The sequence below is a fragment of the Chanos chanos genome, chromosome 8 (assembly GCF_902362185.1).
Source record: "Chanos chanos chromosome 8, fChaCha1.1, whole genome shotgun sequence".
Taxonomy (NCBI): Eukaryota; Metazoa; Chordata; class Actinopteri; order Gonorynchiformes; family Chanidae; genus Chanos; species Chanos chanos.
In genome coordinates, this window is record NC_044502.1 from 7,171,452 (window position 1) to 7,188,045 (window position 16,594).

The 16,594-nt window shown below is 42.6% G+C and overlaps 1 protein-coding gene across 6 annotated transcripts in view; it reads left to right on the forward strand.

Moving 5' to 3' along the window:
- Positions 1–16,594, forward strand: part of pcdh9 (protocadherin 9) — a 195,199-nt gene that overhangs the window by 58,910 nt on the left and 119,695 nt on the right. The window contains exon 4 of one of the 6 annotated variants that reach the window (XM_030782454.1): positions 5,274–5,287. The exons of the other annotated variants lie outside the window; for them this stretch is intronic. Coding sequence (XP_030638314.1) covers positions 5,274–5,287 — 14 coding nt within the window. The remainder of the gene's footprint in view (positions 1–5,273; positions 5,288–16,594) is intronic. 6 annotated transcript variants of the gene reach the window in all.

A 16,594-nucleotide genomic window follows, 5' to 3' on the forward strand; every position in this document is an offset into this window, starting at 1 on the left:
AAAATGTCATCTGTAATTTTCAGATTCCCTCTCTTCCTGTCATTTATTCCCTCTCCGTTCAACACGCAGGTTAGAGGGGGTCATTAATATTTCCACGGACAAGGCTACTTTTCCTGTAATCAAAAAAAAATAAAAAAAAAAAAAAAAGGACCACCCAAAACATGTATTGACTCACTGGTCATTTTTAAACCTGGAGGTAAATGGATTCAGGTACGAAGCAAGAGAAAGAAAATTAGACTGGTTACTTCATGCAACTTCTCTCTCTCTCTCTCTCTCTCTCTCTCTCCCCTTCTTTTTTTTTTAAAAAGGCTGAGAGATTGCTTTGCTTTCATGCTTCCTAAGTCTTATTATATACCACCCAGGGGGTGAGAAATCAATCTGTGAAGCTTAAACAGAAATGCCAATTTAATTTTCATTCTGTAGGGAAAATGTAATAAAAAAAAAAAAAAAAAAAGCTAAACTATTGTAAGTGGCATGTGGACAGTTAATCAATCTGACTTATTTTCCCCCCTAACTGGAGAGTCCACTTTGTGTTTTTATCCGCAAACGTAATCCATCTCTGATTGTTTTTTTAAGTCTCTGACACCATGTAAAGCATAAGGCAATATGTTGAAATCACTAGTCTATTTTGAGACCAAGCAGCAGGATATTATACTAGCACAAAGCAGATATTGTTGCTGACAACATACTCTTAATGTCTGGCCAACACTGAATAATTCATCTTGGAAAATGATCTATGCTGAATAATTAGATATGTTATACTAATTAATGAATTGATTTTTTTTTGTTGTTTTTACTACAAAGTATTTGTGAAATACTTTGATCCAATTTAAGAACTCAGCATACTATAAACACTTTTTTTTTTTTTTTTTTTAAATTGGCCTGTGGCAGTCTGTGACAATTTGTGATGAATTTAATATTGCTGTTTTTTTTTTTGAGTTGAAGAGTTCTTATGTTTTTGCCTAAAGAGCTGAAAGCAATAACTGCCATGAGCGTGCAGAGACACGGACGTTAGTGACCAGTTTGGCTCTGTCTTGTCTGTTGTCACGTCCACCCCCCCCCCCCCCCCCCCCCCCGTGTGCACGCTGTGTGTGTACGCTGTGTGTGTTTGCTTGTTTTGTTGTTGCTTGAGATATGCAGTAAGGGTTTGCTTGCAGGGGGTAGAGTGGGGGTGGGGGGGTTGGGCGAGCGGGGCTGGGGGGGGCTGTCAGCGAGCTGGGGGTTTGTCTCTTATATAAAGTGCTCGGCAAAGCGAGGTGTTGACGGGGGGGTGGGGGGGGGGGTCTGGGAGAGAGCACGTGGGAAGCCCGCTGTGTGCCGTGGCACGTTCTTCGCCGGGAGACGGGATACCCATCTCCACGGTTACCAACCTCCCTCCTCCTCTTCCTCCACCAAGCCCGAACATGGTGACAGGAGCTGGCAGACTGTCAATCCTAGCATTCTCAAGCAGGTGTCAAAAGCACTTTCCTTTTGGAAAGATATAGTACCGTGACTTTTGTTTTGTTTGTTTGGTTTTTTTTTTGGGGGGGGGGGGGTTCTATGTAATTCTGAAAGAATTACAAATAAAACCAACAACACCTTAATGATCTAGATTGCAGAGAGCTGGCAGTTCTTGTCCCAGAGTTGGAGATTAAGTGTTTAATAGCAAGAAAAAATTTGTGTTTTTTGCCAGCAGTGCAATTTACAGAAATTTGAATATTACCTGCATAATAGTGCCTTGAAGCTGCACAATGACATTAGAGAGTGAGAAAGATGTTGGATAAGTTTGGGTTTCTTGCTTATTGTCTTTTAAATTCTGTGTTTTTTCCATGAGCTAAGGATGCGGCTTGTGACATAACCTAGGAATGATTCTACGCAGGTAACCATAGAAACCTACCGATGCTATTCTGTCACAGTGCTGGGTATACCTTTGGCCCTGTTTACACTTGGTTTTAAAATGCGTCTTGGGCGATCGGATCACAAGTGGACATCCGAGACACACTGCCATTTACATCTGTGTCTATCATGCATCTCCAAGGTGTCCAGCTTACTACTTGTGTTCGAATTTCGTTACTGCTACGTCACTTTCGCTAGAAGGTTATTATGTTAGTCTCTGTCGCGGACGCATCAGGATGTGTTAGCATTTACACTACAAAATGTATGTGGTCAAATGCATCCCAGACCACCTCGCCAAGTGGTTTGAGTGATTGGATCGCAATGCGTCTTGGTGGTCGATTACACTTGTATTTAGCGCTGTCCACTTTTGATCCGATCGCCCAAGACGCATTTTAAAACCAAGTGTAAACAGGGCCTTAGTCATTCCATGTTTTCCAAAGCAGCGAAGCCCTCATAGACAAAGAGTGAGAGTCTGGCAAATGATGGTTCTCTAACCAGGTGCTCTACCTTAAGACTGTGGCCTTAATGAAGGTAGAACTGACCCCCTCATCTCTGCAAACTTCTGCTAGGAGATACATTGAGTTTCTACTCGAGTTTCATTCTATCAAAAGCTCCCACGCCGACCGCATAAACCAATGGAAGGGTTTCGCGGCCCATGGAGCATAACTCTCGTCACCTTTCTATTCCTGTGTTCGCTTCATCGTGAATGACAGTAGAGTTTGATAACCATTAAAGCATTTCCAAAGTTCTCTCTCTCTCTCTCTCTGTGTCTCTTTATATTTTCTTCTTTTCCCTACTCTCTACCTCCCTCTTTCTCTCTGTCTCTCTTTCCTCCATCCACCTCTGGGAGTATCTTCTCCGCCGTGAGCGAGATAAGTAGGGGATCAAACACTATAAAGGATTCCTCGCCGCGTGTTTAGTATTCCGCGACGTGGTACGTGGGGAGAGGCGCAGGCGTGCGGAAAAACGCCGTCAGTCAGAATCTCACCGGTCGCCCGTCCAACTGTCAGGACGCGCCACGGCTAGTCAGAGTTTACATTCTTCCTCAGCGTGTCCTCAAACAGTTCGGCGATTTCACGCGTCCATGTGTCAGGAGATATAAAAATAACAAAGGGAGAATGGCAGCAGCATATCAAAAGTTTCGAGATAATTTGGAGACGCGGTGAACGCGGCCCGAATGCCGAGGAGGCTCTGGGGCAGGAGAGCAATCTTAAACCGAACAGTTCGATAGATTGGCATCAGATGCCTTGACACAAAAGAAAAAAAAAGAGAGAGAGAGAGAGAGAGAGAGAGAGAGAACTGAATGTTTCATATTCCTGGGGTAAAAATTTATGATGACAAACTGAAACACCAGTAAGCATGTCTCCGCCATGGAAGTTTTAGTTTTACCTGTAGTTCAGACGGAACGCTTTTTTAGTGCTTCGGTATAACAGAGCTGGTCTTTATTTCTAGATACCTTCAGTGGCCAACGGCAATGCTACGCACACTGATAGCCTACACACAGAGAGGTTTCTGTCAACCCTAAAATGGCATGATCCCTAATGACAGATTTTCATTTATTTATTTATTTATTTATGCTCTCTCGCATGTCTTATAGCTTGCATTTTGCCTCAGCAGCAGAATTTTATTTTTCACGCCAAAAGGGAAAGCCGGCATCTCTCCTTCACAACAGAGTCTACTCACATCATCCATTCACCATATTTCTATATTAAACCATATTTCTAATTAAACTGAACTATGCCCTGTGCCATTTTTTTCTCTGATTATTTCAAAAGAAAACAAGATTAAAGAAAAAACAAACGGAAAGACAAAAAGTCCTTTATAGCGAGCACAAAGTGTTTTTCATTCCGTCGACATCACACTTGTTCTTCTTCGGTTTCTTCTTTCTGTGGATTCCAAAAGAAAAAGAAGAAAAAAAAAGAAGTTGAAGTGTTGTGACACGGGTGTGAAGATATCCATTAAAAGTATTTGCGTGGGAGAAAATGAAGAAGGGAGCTGGGGGGGTTGGGGGGGGGGGGGGGGAGTAGGAGACCAAAGTGGCATCCATAATGAACAATCCTTGAAGAGTTTTCCTTGTGCTCAATAAGGGTCCATTTCGTCGAAAGCACGCGCGTCTTTTGATGTAAAAACAGGGATTTCTTCACACGGACCTCAGACCTGGTGGGTGGGAGCTAAGGAGAAACCCGAAAAGGGGGGGGGGGGGGGGGGGGGGGGGTTGACAAGGGTGTGCGACCCACTTTATCATACATAACCAGCTTTGAAACATTCTCCCCGTTTTTCCCTCCCAGTATGTGGGAGACATCTGTGCAATTTTCGCAAGATGAATAAATAACGAGGAAGGTGAACTCCCCCTCTCTCTCTCTCTCTCTCTCGCTCCTTCTCTCTCTCTCTCTCCATTAAAGTGGCAACACAGGGGTTAAATTCTGAGATGTTGCCAATTTCACCTTTAAGTCGTCGTTTTCTGCTGAATTATGAAGGATGCTTTTAAAGCTTAGCTAGGTGCACATTGCTTAGTCAAAGCCCAGGCTCCTTTAATTAGAAGCATGGAGATGTGCCAGAGCACATGTTTATGTGCTCTGTGTGTGTGTGTGTGTGTGTGTGTGTGTGTGTGTGCGCGTGTGTGTTGGCACTTTTCTCGACTCAACCCTTTTCAAGTATTTATGAAAAAGTGGCAAACAAAGTGGCACTCGCTTTGTGTTGGCTTGGCTCTTGAGCTGCCTCTCTAGTGATGTGGGGGAGGGTGTTGGGGGGGGGGGATTCAGGGGTTGGGGGGGGGTGGGGTGGGCGCTGTCACCATATCGCTCCGGCAACCGGGGAGCTTGACGCAAGTCGTGGGCCGTCCCGTGCTTCTTAAACAGGCGGACTGGGTGACGGAGACCGTACGTATTCCGTTTGAAGGCCATTTGATATTTGGGGCGACTTTGAGAGGATTAACGACAAAATGTCAGCTGCAAGGAGGAGGCGCAGAGCAGAGCCGTTTTCAAACGCGTGATGCAGTCGTCGGGGAGGTCAAAGGTCGCTTCCTGAAAACACTTCCAGTGGAGATCTGAAAGGGCCACCCTACCGGCTCTGATATTAGAAACAGCCGAGAAGAAAAAACCAAAAAAAAAAAAACCAAAACGATTTTATAGGACGTCGTTTTAGAGGTCAAACACCGCAGGTGGGGGCGTGAAGAGAGATTATTAGCACGACAGTTCCCCCTAAACTTATTTTTTTGTGACCGAGACTTTGCCATACCATTTGACCTGATAAAATCTCATCTTCTGTCATGCCAGAGTCACTTACGAGTGCTTCCGTGTGTGTCTATGCGTGTTTGTGTTTATACTCTTCTAGTGGATACATGTCTAATAGAGCATAACAAATAAGAAACTTACAATGTGCTAATGTTGTAGCGGCAGTGTCCCTCTTCAAAGTCATATTTCATCCCCTACATTAGAGGCAAATAACCACTTTTACTACTTTTCTTTAGATTATATTATGTCATCCGCTGCCTATAGCCGCGCAACAAGGTTTTATAAAAAGCTTTTATGTGTTGGCAAGCTAGGTGGCGATTAATAATTCAGACTCTTCCATGACATCGGTCAAAAAAATAAATAAATAAAAAAAAATAAAAACAGAAAGAAACAGGAAAACCGACGTGACTGCATCCATTTGCTGAAGGATAAAAAACCTTTCTTTACAGGAGGATAAAGATGCTTAGCACTGTTGTCCTGCTGTGATTCTTTGAGTTGAATGTTAAATAGGAAGGTGCTTGACAATTTTGCTAACGCTAAAAAGACTCTCTGTCCTTGATGAGGCGCAGCAGTTTATGAAGAACTGAACAGCATTGGGTTATTGAATAAAGAGAGAGAGTGTGAAAGAAAGAGAGAGAGAGAGAGAGAGAGAAAGAGAGAAAGAGCAAGAGAGAGGGAGAGAGAGAGAATGAGAGAAAGAGGGAGAGAGAAACTGTCTCTTGAAAGCGGCGCAGCCAATGTCAAACAGGTTGTAAACCTCATGTGTCGTCAATAAGACAATTAATATGCCCTCTGAGAGAGCCGATAGAGGAGGGAGAAAACGCTGATGCTGTCTCTGTCCCCAATCACACTCTCTCAGAATCTCATTAGTCTCCTCGGATAGATCATAAAAGTCCCACTTTCACCCTCCGCGGCGAGTTCACATCAAACTTTCATTCTGTAGACTCGCTTTTCGTATGACAAACCTTCTTATTCATCGAATCAAAAAAAAATTCCTCATTTTTTCCTCCGAGCATTTGCTAACAGGGTACATATTCATGGAAACTTCTAAGCTATTGGGACTTTGTTATAAAAGAGAACTTTCTAGAGAAAAAAAATGGGTATGGAAGAAAAAAAAACATGTGGAGAGGTTAACAAGGGCTCCTGACTGACTGACAGGCCGGACGTGAGCCAGGGGGCCGTCCGTTTGGCAGCGGGAACGCGTTTGTGTGTGGTCGTCGCGGAAATGTATCGCCGCGGCGCTCCCAGTGTTGTCCGGTAGAGACCGGTCACCTTTTCCCTGCTCCGCTGCCATTGAATTTGTAGGTCAAGGCGAATTACATGTGGTGTCATGTCGGGTGTGTAGTAGGTAGCAAAGGCCCATGGGAGATTTACTAGCTTTAATTACATTTCTCCGGCTGGCCGTATGTGAGAAAAGAGAATTAAACGGCTCAGTTTTCTTAATCAGGTCTCTCTCACGAGCTCTCTCTCTCTCTCTTTCTTTCTCTCTCTCTCCCCCCCTCCCCCTTGGGGTATAATGTGCTTTGGCCTCACAAATGAAAAAGAGCATCCAGCCATGAACTTTAGCTGCATCTAGTCACTCTGCTGGTAAACAAGAAGAGAGAGTCAGAGAGAGAGAGAGAGTCTCTGCACGTCTGTGATAGGGGAGACAATTCCCATTTTCATGTTTGTGTATCCCTTGGTTGCCTGGTTTCCATTTTTTTTTTTTTTTTTTTTGCCGAGCTGTTTTGTCCGCAACCGACTTAAATGCGCTTGGTGACATGTTCCTATTGATTACTTTCCCGGGCCAAACACGAGCGGTGCCCCCCCCCCACCCCCAACCCCCAAACCCGTCCCTAACGCCGAGAAAGACCCGTTGCATTTGGCCGCGTTTGCATCAGTGCATTAATCATTTGTATGAGCAGACACAAGCTGCTAATGGCTGAAATATGAATTCTGACTCGTCAACCGTTGAGTTTCCTGCTCCCCTGCCGTCTCCGTTTTTCTTAGACCAGTGCTGCCGTTACACCATTTCAATTCGTGACACAATACCACACATGCCTTTGTCAAAGTACCGTTATTGTGTCGCATTCAAATGCGAGTGTCGTTAATTTATTTATTTCTTTCGTTTTTTTCCCCCCGTTCCAGACTGCTGTTTTGCATATGATATCATAACACAATTACAGTAAGCTATATTTAATCTCCTGCTTGTTTTTTTTTTTTTTTCTACCTCTCTCACCATCTGTCACCATGATCACCTTACAAAACCTGATTCAATCACGAGAAACACGACTCATCATTCTTTCTGATGCATTAACGGACGTCAAAAACGCCTCTTTTCAGAATCAGCTATCACCTTTATCGATCCAGACGTGTAAAAAAAAAACGGGCAGCTAATGGTTTTGAAACTTTGGGAAAATAGTCATAGATCTTGTTCTCCCTGCTAGCTGCTGCGTAGGTGGGGAAATATTACCGGTTCTAAGGTTTAAGAAGAGGAGCATCTCCACTGGGTACCGTTTGACTGGGGAGTTGAATTATGGTGAATTATGGCTTTTCTGGTGCTATCTGAACAGGCTTCTAAATGAAGGTCATTTATAAACCTGTGTTATGATATATGAATATTTAGGGTCAAGGAGTGGGCTAAGGTTAGGGACATATCCTGACCTTTCATCTGTGGCCTTGTTTTTTTTTTTTTTATTTATTAATTCCTTAGATATGGATGAGATGTTTTATTGAACTTTTATTGACCGTAAAAAAAGGCTGACGGATTGACTGTATATCAGCGGGAACTACTGTATGAAGCCTCTTGAGTTTGAAAGGAGAGAGAGGGGAGAAAAGAGATTGAAGATATACAGATATTAGACGAGGCAAGTCCTTCAGCAGATAAGTCATTTTTTTAATCACAATTCTTATACACAAAGACACTAGAATATAATGCAAATCGTATAGCTTAGACCAAAATGGCTATTGTGCAATTAAATGTAATTCACGCACAACCTTTACCCCACGCTGATTTCGCCAGTACAACCGCACATGCTGTTGGTCCTCACCGATTGTCCTCACGCACATTGTTACAGGTCACTGCACTTAGCTTGATCAAACCTGCAGCTGCCGCCCCCCGCCCACCCCCCACCCCTCCCAAAAAATAAACAACAACAAAAAAACCCTGGCTACAGAAGATTACGTAACGAAATGGTCCCGATCCCTCTTGAACTCCACGCGCTGTACAGATGTGAGCAACTGTGTTTGGTCCAGCCTTTTCTCTTGTTGAGGAGAGCACTGCTGAGTTCACAGCAGGAGAGAGGGCGAGGACTTTCCAGGGTCTTAGCTGTCCATTGACGTGGCTCAGGAGGGGAGAGAGACAGATAGCGAAAGAGAGAGAGAGAGAGAGAGAGAGAGAGAGAGAGGGAGAGTCTGTTTGTAAACAACGACAGGAACATAAAACTGAGCTGGCCATGTTGTTTGATGCTGACTCCGCGTGAACACGGTGTCATAGTGGGAATCGATATCATACAGAGACAGAGAGAGAGTGAGAAAGAGAGAGAGAGAGAGAGAGAGAGAGAGGGTGAGAGTGAGAGAGAGGGGGAAAGGAGAGAAGGAGACACAGGCATGGGAGAACACAGTCAGTTTGGCTAGCTATGTCAGGCTTTAACTCTTTTGGTCGTACACAAATAAATAAATCAATTTCCCACAGGCACTGAACGGTGTGTCGATAGAATTAGTCAGAGGACACCAGCACCACTGATTCACACTTCTCACTACTGAGAATAAATTCAGTTGATGGGAATGGCGGATTTAAAAGATGTGTCTACAAAGAAGGACTGATGGTGTATTGATCATCAGATAGAGAGAGAAGAAGAAAAAAAGAAGAAGAAGGAGGAGAAGAAGAAGAGGGGATGAAAAGCTTAAGACGTTTGTTTACCAAACGTGTGTCGCTGACACAAGGGATGTTGATTTACACTGAAATTTTGGAATTTTCAAGGGGCCGTCAATTACAGCGGCCTAACTATTTTTATTTCTTTTTTTTTTTTTTTGCAGGTGACGTCCTTATTTATTGATTTATTTATTTATTTATTGCTGATGATGGTGGCATTATGTGCGTTTGCTAACTATGCAGGTTTAGAAAAGATAATCTTTGGAAAAAAGTTGTGCTTACAGCAGGAGAAACGGCTCATTTCGTTGTTTGTGAGATATTTCGGTAGGTTGCATCACTTTTTTTTTTTTTTTATTTCTTTTAAAGGAAATTTAAAGCTTGACTTAAGGCTGGCGGTTTTTTTTTCCCCTCACTGTCTCAGCTCCCAACAGAACTGCTCTGTGTTTCGGCTTGGCGGCGAAAACAATGGATCACGAGCATTTTATGGCGTTTGACGATACACAGTGAGCTAAGAAAGAACAGAGACGTTGAACCCTGACACGACCCTAAACATAACCCTTTAGGCAGATGGGATAGGTAAGCCAGCCTGTTGAACTTCAATACCAGGTCAATCTGATCGTACATTCAGCTTCCTAATTTGCTGTCAAAGGTCCAAGAAAACTGAAGTGAAATTGCGCGTCAGACGTTTGTTCTGCTCACTGTGAATGTGCAGAGGAGCCAAACGAGTATGTTTGCACTCATTTGTTCAGCCTGTAACCTTAGAGGCTTCATAGACTCAAAAGAAAAGAAAAGAAAAGAAAATGCAGTTGAAGCTGTTATTCTTTGCTGTGGAATAGATTTTAAAAACCAATTCCTTATTTTCTACGCCATGAACTCCTTTCTCATAAAATCGGTCATAGCGTCTACTGTTTCGGGTGTACGGCGTGATTATTTCAATTCGTAAGCATAACATTTCAGGCGTAGCGTCGGTGGGTCGATGACAGACAGGGGAAAACAGCCTCGCTCAGATTATCCTCAACAGCATGGTTTAATCTCACCGAATTAGAATGTATCCCCCTAACCGCCCAGGAGAGATTTTCTAATTTTCCAAATCTGATATTTTCCGTATTGTTCTATCAGGATTACACCGCGTGTGTCAGTGATTCTCCGTATGCTGGTAATGTTTGAATGTCATAACGATGAGACCATTATTCTTTTTTTCTTTTCTTTTCTTTCTTTCTCTCTTTTTTTTAACCCTGTAGCCCCCACACATGGCTTGAGGGTATTTGGTTTAAGCTGTATCGACAGAATTCGTTCTCCATGCTCGCGGTGAAATCAGGCAAATAAGCACTACGCTACATGTGCTGCGCGTCCTTTCCAATAACATCATCCAACAGATACGCTGCCAAGATTCCGCTGTTGTAACACTGAACCAGCCTCGCGTAATTTGTGAGTTTATTTGCATAACTCATCCCTCTCTCTCTCTCTCTGCCTCTCTCTCTCTCCAGTTTTTTTTTCAATCCTGACTATGAATTCAAATGATGTCTTTGGAATGAAAATGTAACATAATTACACAAGCTTATTAATATTTTGGCTCACCCTTCATTGTTACGCTGATGAAACGTAGAATTAGCGTAGGAGTGCGCGCGAGTTTTTCTCTCTCTGTCTCCCTCGCTTCTTCTTCTTCTCCTCTCTGCCCTTCCCCCTTTATTTTCCTTTTATCTGCTCAGGATGAGAGCGGGAAACGAAAACCCGCTGCCGACTGATTAACGGTGACAAAACGCAGCTGTTTGAAGTGTCTGTTGCACCTTCAGCTAACAGGCCACGCGACGTCCCGGTAGAAGCCACTGTAAATCCACTTGCTCCTCGGTCGTTGACCCCTCGCGACCCTTCTTTGCATCTGCTCTCGAAACTCTTCAGCTACACTTGTCTCCCTTTACGTAACGCGCCGCGGCTACCTTTCAAGGCCCTCGGACACCGCGTCCGGGCCAACCCCGGCTTCCACTCTTCCCGCGTGAATATGGATACGCGCGGACGTGCCTCGCATTCGAACGCGAGCCTTCCGCTTTTTTTTTTTTTTACCTCGCCGGTCTGTTTGCTGTGAGTTCGCCGAGTGCAAAATGGCCATCATCAAAATAACAAACTCTTTCAAGTAGTGCAGGTATACGTCAAGAAAAAAAAAACCCCTTTGGGAAGCAGTCCATAAAGTAATGTCTTGTCTTTTTCTGGCATGTTTTTCTGTGTGTGTTTGTAGTTTGTGTATACAGTGTTTTAGCTCTTCACGTACACACATACACACACACACACTCTGTAATGAGTGTTTCATGTATACATCTAGCATCTCTGTAATCATCTTATTTATTGTTATCGTTTGAAAATCCCAGTATTCCCTAAAGATTAAAACAGTTTATTTCAGGAGAACGAGGGAGATGGACTAAGCCCAAAATACACTTTTAATGCCTATGGTAGCTATAAAAAGCTCCCTACGAATGCACTAGCATAAGTGTTCTCATAAACAGATACGGGTCATACTTATCTGACATCCTAATCTCTCCTTCATGTATGACCAAACTAATAACCGAGTTTCTCTGAGATTTCAAACTGTGCAACACTCACTCACTCCTCTCATGCCGAAAGCGTTGGGAAGATGAGATGACCCATTGTTTTCTGTGAGCTTTCTCAGACTATACGGACAGCCCGTTCACTGTACTGACCTGACATGAATATGACTGTGAATCACAAAAACTACAGGAGCACATCCCGACACATTTTCACAGAACTTTCCTTGTACTGTTTGCTTAACTAAGACCAACATTCTCCTGACAAAGCGTATTTATAAGAGTAGTTTGAAGTGGCTTTGTGCTCAGTAGAGAGGCATGCTTTAATTTAGGGGTTTAGCTGACTCGAATTCCTAATTATATTCATTTAATGGGCCGTACGCATCCAAGGGCCTCGAATTGTTGTGAAACAAAGACCATTGGGTCAGTTTTCTGGTGCGCTCTGACCAAAGGGTTGAGTAAATAGACACAAATATCATCATCAGTTATTGTAATCAAAACAAATACAACAGCACAATAGTGCTAGATTGTTCTGTAAGAACACAGTGAGGTAAAATGAGTAAAAATGTACCCGTGGCGTATATCTCGGCGTTACGTTAAGTTCCGCTGGGATTTAACGACAGTAACAGTATCTCTCTTTTCACTTTCTTTCTGTTTTTTTTTTCTCTTCAATTTAGATACGAGATTACTATCATGCGCAAAACTCGGTCGTCGTAAAAATTCATCTCTATCATTTCCTCCGTTCTCTTTCTTTCTTCTCCGTGCCGCCTCAATTTTTCATCCCCTTTTCTTTTTCACTCCGTCTCTCTCTCTCTCTCTCTCTCTCTCTCTTTTTTCATTCTTTGTGCGGATAACAATGTGAGATCCTGTGTTTTTTTTGGGGGGGGGGGGATGTGAGGATCAGACAGGGGAGAGCAGCCGCGGCGGTGATTTAATTCGGGGTGATGCGAAAGACAAAGGGAGAAACAGAGAAGCCCCCTCATCAGGACCCATCAGATCCCATCAGTGTTTAGAAGAAGAGATTTTAATTACTTTATACGGCGGTTTCATTAAATGTCCCGTTCTAGATGTAAATGTTTACGGTGCTCAAATCCTTGAAGAGAAGGGAAGGGAAGAGAAGAGAAGGTGGGGGGGGGGAGGGAGAAAGAGGGAGATTCAGGGAGAGTGTGTGTGTGAATGAGAGAGAGAGAGAGAGAGGGAGGAAGAGAGAGAGAATGTGAGCATGTTGGACCGAAGCCAAAAGTGGTGCAAAAGTGAAAATGTCTCCCAGAATGCTAATAGGCTTAAAGCAAAGGGAAAATGTATCTACTACAACCTATGTCTCCACATGTATACACCCACGTGCACACACACACACACACACACACTCACTCAGAGATACGCACATAATTAAAAACAGCTTGAAACCATGTTATTTCTGTTTTTTTACTTCATGATAAGTTTTTCTTCATCTAGCACAAACACAATCGCTGATGTTGAAGTTCAACTTTAATAAGATGGGTGTTCACCTGAAAAGGCATTTTAAACAAGAGAACTAAAGAAAGAACTACACTCTTTGATCAAAACTCCCTATCATAGAATTGAGAGGTGTGGGACATGTCTTTCTTGTCATTCCGTATCCGGGAATGAAGTGCGTTATATCGTCAGAGTCCTGTTATGCAAAAAAAAAAAAAAAAAAAAACTGGAACGGGCCTCCGGGGAGCATTAGAAGATGGCTTCAAATTGATAATCACTAGGATTCATTATGGTGCTTCTTCAATTTACTCTTTGACTTCATCTCCTAATTACTTGATTATATATCAAAAAGCGATTCATTAATGTTCTGAGCTCGGTTTTGCAAATAGTTTACACCAGTCATTAATTACCCCAAGCTTTCCTTCCGCTGATTATAACAACGGCAGTCGAACTGAGAAGACTCTCGGATGGATCTCCTCTTACACCTGTTTTCCGTGACCTGTGTGTGTGTGTTCTTTCAGTCCAGCTGTGTGATTTCACTACCTTTAGACACAAAACCTGCGATTGTAATTCACTGTCTGTTTCATATACAGCCATGACTGTTGATATTGTTTAACATGGAGCCTTAACTAGACTGAGAACTGTTACTGTTTGCACATTACTCTTTTTTTTCTTTATTTTTTGTTTAATATTCTATGGCAAGCCTGTAATATGTATTTGGTATTAGTCACAGAGAGTTTCTTTAATAATATTTTAAATAAACCATCCATCATACTTAACGAAGCCAAATATCCATGAAGTTGAAAGTGTTTTAATAGCTTTAGTTTGAGAGACCATGAAAATTAATTGGACCTTCGATCCCAAAGGATCTTTAGGCTTGTTTCCATTCTATACGCCCCCTTTCAGAACTCAAACTCTTTACTGAGTGGTACAGGTCCATAGCTTGAAAACTGAAAGGCTACCAAGCTCTCATAATAACAGACTAATTCTCAGGTGATCAACATAATTAGTTTTAAAGCCTCAGCTAGCTAAAGTCCACATTGTCTTTCAGAGACACTGACTCATTTACAAACACAAAAACATTCACATCCAGTTACGTACTATATATTCTGCCTCTATAACATATTGAACTTGTTATGTTAGCCTTTCACATGCAAATTTATCCGAGATTGGAAATGTGAGATGGTGTTTCTAGAGTTTTTCCATGGTCGTATTCTGTGCATGTTTCTATAGTCTGTTTCCTGTGGTCCAGGATTCCACGTTTCCTGCGCTGGAGGGTTTTTTCTTTCTTTCCTTTTTTTTTGTTCTCACCTTTTAATTAAAGTCTCATTTTTACCTTGGAAAGTCAGATGAACCACTCAGCCAATCAGCAATGAGAGTGATTGGTTGTTAAGCAAACCAGCAGAGCCTTCAGGACTTGATGTGGAGAACCCTGCTGTACTCACTTTAATTCTGATACTTTGGCTCCCCTATAGAGACCAAGATTTCACCTCTAGTTCTTTTTTTTTTTATGTTGGAAACGGGGGACCTTCTGAAATTTAAGTGCAATGCGGTGTTCAACGTATCCGTGTCGTGCCACCCCCGTCATGGAAATGACAGAATTCCATTAAAGGGGTTGGGGGGGTGGGAGGTCTCTCTGAGTTTGAAGTTGTTCCCGTCAATCAACAGTTAAGGCATTACATACTGTGTGCTGCCACTGACTTTGCTAAGTGCACATTGGTCAGTTTGCAATTCCCTCTTTTCCCTTCATCAGCAATGGTGTGTTTTTAGCTTTGAGGAAGCTATCAATAATGTAGATCAAGCCCTCAATATGTCTCTGCTGTCTGTCATAATTGAACTTTTTAACAGATGGAGAGCCCATTACTTTCAGATTGAATTTATATATGTTGATTTGAGCTTGTCTTTTGAGTGCAGTTGAATGTGTGGACACATAGTCCCCTGAGACCACGCTTAGGATGTTTACAGCTTGCTTGTGTCGTTCCTTGTTTATCTCTCTCTCTCTCTCTCTTTCTCTCTCTCTCTCTGTGTATATCTGTTTTGGCATGGAGTTATCTTGGTTTAATGGAAAAACACCCTCAAAAAAAAAAAAGCCCAAAAACAAAAACAAACCGCAAATAGCTGTTTCACCTCAAAATGTTTGATTGCTACAGACCAGCAATATTACTCTGATTTTGTTTATGGTTTGAATCTGTTGTTAAATGGTTTATTTAATAAGCTCTTACTGTGTATCTTACTCTTAGTCCTTTTAGCTGTTCTCCTTTTGAGTCATTCAACTTTGCCGTCACTGAAGTATCAAGATACTCGAAGGAAACAGACTACAACATTTTTGGCAGTTCTTCCTGTCCTATCCCTCCCAAAATGACAAAGTTCGCCCGATAAAAAAGACGACAGAGCGACTCGATGCGTAGGGACTGGGGTAATATAGACTTTTCTCAGGAAAAGATTGGAAGTCCTAAAATAGTAGATTTACTTTTCCAATTTCCAGAGTAAAAGCAGAAATTGAATTATTATAGACATGCAAAGGGACGTAACGCTTTAGAACAGGAAACTCTGTTTTTGTTTGTGGCTTATTTGGAGGTGGAGTCCCTCATGTTTTAGAAAGAAAGAGTGGTTGCTTGCTCCAAAGGAGTCAAGGATGTTTGCTGTCCTCCAGCTCAAGGTTTATCTGGCCTTGCCGGAATAAGACAGGCAGAGACTTGGCAGAAATTGTGTTTGGGTCTGATTGTGAACCCGGGCCTCCCTCGACGGTTTGGGTCCTCAGAACGCTTACGCCGGTGCAGAATCCACGGAGACGAGATGACTGAATAAGATTCTAAATGACTGCGTGAGGAACAACAGATGCTTTTGGGGGTTTGAATATAGCGTAATTACTTTTTGAGGGATGAGGGGGGGGGGATTGAAAGATTGCGTGTGTGTGTGGTGTGTGTGTACGTGTACGTGTGTGTTCCTTTTAGACGTAAACTTTTTTTTCCGTTCTTTCTTCTGGTGCCTTTCTCTCTCTCTCTCTCTCTCTCTCTCTCTCTCTCTCCCCCTCTCAAAGTCAGAGGAGATTAGAGGAGACTGGTGGTAGATTTATGGTGAATGGTAAGCACTCTGGAGATACTGGACTGCTCCTGCAGTCCAGCCAGAGAGAAATAGAGAGAGAGAGAGACAGAGACAGAGAGAGAGAGAGAGAGAGAGAGAAGGAGGGAGAGAGATTCGGAGTGACTGGAGAATACCACAGATATTTTACACGCATTACTCCTGCACCATTGAGTAGGATCCTCAGCTTGTCTTGTCCAATCTGTTTAAATAGCTGTGTGCTTTTCTCACTGTAATGTGGTGGAAGGAAAAGTCCTTTTCAGTGCTCAGGACTCTCAGGATCGGTAGTCACTACTGATACTGATGTTAACGAGGATGATGAGGATGAGGATGAGGATGATGATGACGACGATGACGATGGATCAACTGAAATGTGTAACATAAAAATTCAATACTTTCTGAAACATCTATGCACACCCCCACCTCTCTCTGTCTCTCTCTCTTTAGGTCTATATGTTATAATAATGGAGGGAAAACATTTTCTTTGCACTGTACTGTAATCTCGACACATGAAGTAACCTTTCCTTATTTATTTATTTATTTAGTACTGGTTTATTTAT